Raw genomic sequence first — 6428 nt, 5'->3', positions numbered from 1 at the left:
TCAATTCTGTAGTGCAAGCACATCCACACTAGCATTATGTAAACTATAAACCTGACCAACAAATTCACCAACCAAACTTTGTTGTGCATATGAATCTTCACCAGGATACACAGATTTAAACAATGGCAGAGTATTCACAAAACCACTAACAACTTCCATAAACCTATTATGACCAACTAAAATAGGATTCTTGACATCTAAAAAAAATAAAGAAATTTTTCCGAGCATGTTTTTTTTTTAAAATCCATTGTTTTCACTGGTTGGCTCTGGTAGCACAATTCACCATTTTTTACCATCAGATGAGTTATCCTGGAAACAACTGGACTGTTGTTTTGGCAATATATAACCTTCAAACTGTCTCTCACCAGTAACAGCAGATAGTTGAGTAATCTCTGCATCTGAACCTGCAAGGAAAAACAACAGGAAATGAAACATTGGCTGTAATCTAGTAAACATCTGGTTTATATTGGGGGGGGGACTTCTGAGTTTAATATGCAACAGTGCCTTCTATGGCCGGTCCGTATATCAGTACTGACTACCTCAAAGTGAGTTTGTTTGAGTCATTGTTTTTTTTCTTTTAGCACATTGGAATGTTATTCATCTACCTAAACATCGTGTAATTCTAAAGTGAATACACTGATGTTTCTGCCATAAAATTTGAACACAAAATCCTCACATAGTGTTGCCCAAGATATGAGTTTTCCTCAGGTGGCTACAGGGAAGCCTACTGTCTATCGGCCTGGCTAGCTGGCGCCTTTGGATTTTGGAAAGACACTGCTTCTGGAAAAGGCGGTATTTTGGCCTACTATTTTCTATGGCTGCAAAACTCGAATTTTGGACCCCTTTTCTTTTGAAAAAGTAGAAATTTAACCCCTTCCCACCTTTTAGAGTGAATGTTGTACTTTATGTCCCCCAGCAATACAATATCATAATACTATCGTTGTAGTTTTTTTTTCTCTTGTTTTGGATTTTTGTTTTTCTTGTTTGGCATGCACTACTGGGTGACAAGTTATTTTTTTGGTTGACCCAGATTAAATAGCAAAATATATGGTTCACCATAGTAGTATTCTCTAATGTAAACATACAGTCAGTCTTTTTTATGTGTGTTGAAATTGGGACATTGCCTATAAAATGTTCAGGCACTGTATAACTTATCTTAACAACATTTGTCATAATTATATCTATCCGGTGAGTACAGGGGTATATACACAACATACAATGTATGTCTGCACATTCAGTGAATTACTGTGCCACAATTTATTTATACTATGAGTGATTTTACACATAAGTATTTACTTAACATTTAACTACTCTCTATTGTGTCAATATAAATACATGCATTTATAGTCATACATACAATTAGTATGGGTGTAGAACTACATGTATAAGCTAATTTACCAACCTGACACACATATGTATGCCCTATGTCCTTCTGGGCAACAGCTGCTGCAATGTGGACATTGAAGCTATCAGAGCCACTGTAGTGTTTTGCTTTTGGTGCCTTAGAAGCTATCACCATATTCATATTTTCATTACCCTGTGTTGAACCCATCCTAGCTAAGTCATTTGAACTATCTATGTAAGTCTTCATAATCTTATCTGAACTTGCTCTTAGATCATCACTACACAATTCCTTTCCATAAGGCAGGCTACTGTGTTTGTAATTAGCAGGGTCAACTAAATATTGACACCAACTGCCATAACAATGTGTATGGTCTCCAAATGCATGTGGGATTATAGATTTCAGATTCTTTTGCATGCTACTAACACTGTCACGATTTTGAGAGATTGCATAACTAAAACACTTCTGTAAATAGTTTATGACCTTTGTTAATAACTGCTTGTAATCTTCCTTTAACTTATACAGTTTATTAGTAAATCCTTTCTTTGTGTGGTTATTTTTTACCTTGTCATTTTTTATTTTTGTTTGCAATCTATCCATTGTTATGCTGGCTATTTCACCTTTTTGCTCAGTTTCTTTTATTGCTTCAACAGCAATATCTGTCCCCATAGCTTTTAAACTGCCTAACCAGTTCTTATGACAGCTATGACACCGAGTCTCCTTTCCCATCATTTGCGCACCTTCACAAACACGACACAGTTTACATCTTGTACTGTATGAAAGTACCTTGCCTGTCTGATAGCCTAGAACTGTACCATGACGTAAGTAAAATACACTTTATTAAACTAACTACAACTACCAAATATTTTATTAATTCGTTTATAAAGTATCTCTATTAGTTAAATTATTGGTTGAGTGATTGAGTGGACAGACTAATGATTGTTTTTTGGCTGACTGGTTGATTTGAATGCATGGATTGACTAATTTTCTTTTTTTGATTGATTGATTGATTGATTGTTTGATTGATTGATTGATTGATTGATTGATTGATTGATTGATTGATTGATTGATTATTTGACTTTATTCACCACTCACAGACTTAAATAATTTGTTTGGCCATTGTCTTAGTGAAATTATTTGCCATAAATTACAAATATTGGCAAGTACAAAGTATAATATTACCTGCTAAACTTGTGTAAACTCTTCCACTTCCCTCCCCTCTTCTACCATCCACCATCATATGACACATCAATTCTAAATGAATAGAAAACAGATTAAATGTTTGGTCTTCAAATTAATTTCAACTCAAATGATATTGAAATTTTGCTACATATTTAGCTAACAATATTTAGCCACAAGCAAATTAGCCAGAGGGAACACTGAATATATTTCAAGTAAAGATAACTGTCATTCAGTACATGGGAACACAAATATTGGCCACTACAGAAACATGTTAAAATACTGATTACATTGGCACACATTATTATGTAATATTTTTAACATTAATACCTTGGTTTTTTGGAAGAAGACATCTCATCAACTAAAGCATGTACACAGGATTCCTTGGCCACTTTTATAATTGCTTCACTAGTCTCTCTTTCTTTTCGTTTCAATGTTGTACTATGTATGCTTGGTATTGACATTGCAGTAAACATAGAATTTACATGACGTTCGCCAATACCAGCATTGATCATACCTTTAGGGAAAGACAATATTGACAAGGGATTCGTAAATAAAATAGCTATGTAAATTAAACTTAAAATACAATCTAATAATCTACTCCCCCCCTTCCTGCACGGAGATATTTTTCAGGAAGTGATTTCATTCAAGGCAACATTTTGGTGCAGTAATCTCGAAAAACATATCAACACATTAAAATATAAGAAACATACCTGTTGCTATTTTAGTATCAATGTCAAATGCACCCATACCGCATGTCTTCCCTTCTTTGTGTTGTGTTTTGTTGGTGTATATGGAGGCAGACTGATCGCATGGTATGTGAAGATTACAGCCACCGCCGTATTTTGACTCTCCCACGCAACTACTAAGTCTTAGATGTTAAGAACAAACATTACAACTGTCTAAACCCTTGGATAAAACGTCCAAATTCACCATTCTGATGCCTTCGTCCCACGGAATATCTTTATTACGGGTGACATTGTCGTCTGCTGCGCCATTTTCATTGTTTACATCCCGGTCACTCTCGCAACTGATGGTCAATCGCCCCTGTTCACCCGAATGACTCGCTACAAAATTACAACATCTTTCCGAATTCGCTGTTGCCACAAGGTCTTCTTTTTTCCTTCCCAGAGAGAAATTTTCTTATGGCCGACATTGCATACACCGCAAGTCACGATCGAGCAAACATTGACAGCATACGACGCAGAACACACAATTTTGTTTCAACTAAGCTAGGGAGTTTGCATGCGCAAAACAAATGCGCAGCAGAATTTTGCTTACTTAACCTTAACAATACAAGCACGTTTATGGAAACATTTACTGTTAGATTTAAATGTTACTTGCAGCATAACTGGCTAAGTTACATATGTACGTTTGAGAATTTGAAACAGCACTACAGCGGAAAAAATATCTTACTTCGGTCATTATCAACCCTCACAAAAAAACCTTAGCATGTTTTCGTTGCTCTTCGCATAGCCTGCGCATCGAAACTGACAGGGGAACACTTGAGAGAGACCAGCGACTTTGTCAAGTCTGTGTTGCAAATCAAATTGAAAACGAATACCACTTCCTTTTAGTATGCCCATTTTATTCTGAATTTCGTCAATTGTATCTTCCAAATACTATTTCAACCCTCCATCTTTTTATAAATTTGAAGAATTATTAACTTCACAAGAAACCAATATAATTAAATGTTTGGCAGCCTATGCTTATCACACATTGAAACGTAGAAGCGATATTACGGATTTTTGTAATTTAAGAATATTTATGTGTATACTTTTATTGGCCGATGGCCTTGAACTTGTAAACAAAGACCACCAATATAATATTGAGCTGGTGTATGTAACTTATATGTCGAAAGAAACTACGATGTGTGTTTGCCATATAAGTACTACTATATTGAACTACTACTGATAGTAATGCAAACGTCAGCCTGGTGCTTGTTCGGTAATAATGATAGTCGCATACTGAAAGCAAGCTTTGCGAGTTAGTAAGTGGGATACAATAGTGTAAATAGCAGGTAGAAATTGAATAATGATTGGTTGTTATGGTAAATAAATACATGCTTGAGAAAACAAAATTTCTTTGTATTTATCTGGCTATACATGACAGTTGTCACTGAAATTGTTGTTGCTGATCGTTCGACACACCCATGCCGTAGGGCACAAGTTTAAAACATTTTTTGACTAGAACTCTCAACTCTGCTACTATTATGAGGCAAGATTGAATACATCGAATGACAAATTTACATATCTGTAAAATTATTAACTTGATGTTACTTTATTAATATTACTTAATATTCATACAAATAGGTGTATTGAAATATGTTACAATATTCGCGTCCTTTTACATATTCCTGGACTTTGTTGAGTGTTTTATATGCAAGGAAATAGTTTTATGCGTATGAATTGGTCTAGTAGATGCTTGAATTTGTCTGTATGAGCATTAATTATTTGATGATGGTTTCCAATTGGTTGTGCGCTATCAAAAACGATATAATGGCAGATGTTATAGTACTTCATGAATCCGCCTCAAGTCATACACGCATTTAACATCATCAAGTAAATTCAATGAGCAGATATGACCACTGCGAGTAGGTACAAGTGAATGATACAGCGGATTTAGGATTGTTGTGAAAAATGGTTTATAGAGCGACACTGAAATTCATTGCACGTAAGTTGAAATCCAACATTAGGAAAGACTGGGATGTCGTGTTCTTTTCTGTTTCAAATGATGGATATAGTTGGCATACATATTTCCGATCATTAATGTTTTTTTAATCGGACTCAATGGCGTACATTATTCTTGTTGTAGATGTCTTCGATGGTTTCGTTGTTATTTTACACACTGATCATGTGACTAAAAACTGTTACGTAGTGTCTAGTCTTAAAATCATACATTTATTGTTGTAATCATTCAAATATTCTGTTAAATAACATTTTAGTACAATACCCAACACCATCATAATAATTACATGGGCCAGTCAGTGAGTGGGATGTGTTACCTTACTAAACATATGTTTACGATTATGTATGTTAATAATCTTATATTATTAATATTATAATTTAATTTCAGTTTTTTGGTTTGCTGTTTTCACTGGTATTGTCTTGAACGCCGCAGCAAACAAATCAGGCACGTATTTCCTATAGTTTATTGTATATACTATCACTATATGTATTAAGCTGTAATTGTGTGGCATCGAACAGTGTGCACCATATCTTTATTAGTTAATGCAGTTTAAACGATTACACGTATAAAGAGAAAATATTGCAATGATTTTTGCTCAGGTTTTTGCTTTATATACAATTCGGTTTGATCAGAATGACGAAAATTCCTGCGGTAATTCCGAGGATATCTCAACAGTACGTCATCCAATTCACTACTGCTTCCTTCATTATTATGAATACTTTGCGTTAGGCTTATAATAATCCTATACTATTGTGTTCAGTATATACTTAACTGTATTGAATATCATATGGCTTGATTAAAGCGGTAATATTGATACTATTTATGAGATCATCTATTAAGTATTTTAGCTACCCTTGATCCAAGAACAATCAGCGTATCTTCCGAACTTACCAATATATCTGATAATATCTTATGACCGACATATCTAAGTTCAATTGAAAGTACAGTGGCCCCTCGCTAAGTCGCGCCTCGGTAAGTCGCGATTCGGCTAAGTAACGGGTACTTGGATGGCTCCCAAAATTTCTATTGTGTTTTGACAGCAATTTTCAAGTACAAAGACTAATGTTTCGTGGCATAGTGTTTTTAACTAACCGTTAAAGAGACAACTTAACACCCACTGTCCGTCAATTGCTGAGACCCAATGAGCAACAGTGGCCTTACTCAAGGTGTCAACAGGGGTGTCGAGTAGTGACCGTACGTACTTCTTGGCCGGTCCCAT

The 6428-nt window shown here is 35.1% G+C and overlaps 1 protein-coding gene and 1 pseudogene across 1 annotated transcript; both read right to left on the bottom strand.

Moving 5' to 3' along the window:
- Window positions 1-2071, bottom strand: LOC102807925 (uncharacterized). Its single transcript, XM_006825547.2, has 3 exons — window positions 1399-2071; window positions 294-404; window positions 1-197 (listed from the first exon to the last, which is right to left on the bottom strand). Exons 1-3 carry the CDS (start codon window positions 2069-2071, stop codon window positions 1-3), a joined length of 981 nt encoding a protein of 326 aa, XP_006825610.2.
- A 449-nt stretch (window positions 2072-2520) lies between these two features.
- LOC146746097 (uncharacterized) lies at window positions 2521-6428 on the bottom strand (annotated as a pseudogene).

Source organism: Saccoglossus kowalevskii, chromosome 5 (genome assembly GCF_978046115.1).
Source record: "Saccoglossus kowalevskii chromosome 5, keSacKowa6.1, whole genome shotgun sequence".
Taxonomy (NCBI): domain Eukaryota; kingdom Metazoa; phylum Hemichordata; class Enteropneusta; family Harrimaniidae; genus Saccoglossus; species Saccoglossus kowalevskii.
This window is presented reverse-complemented; position numbering and strand designations above follow the sequence as displayed.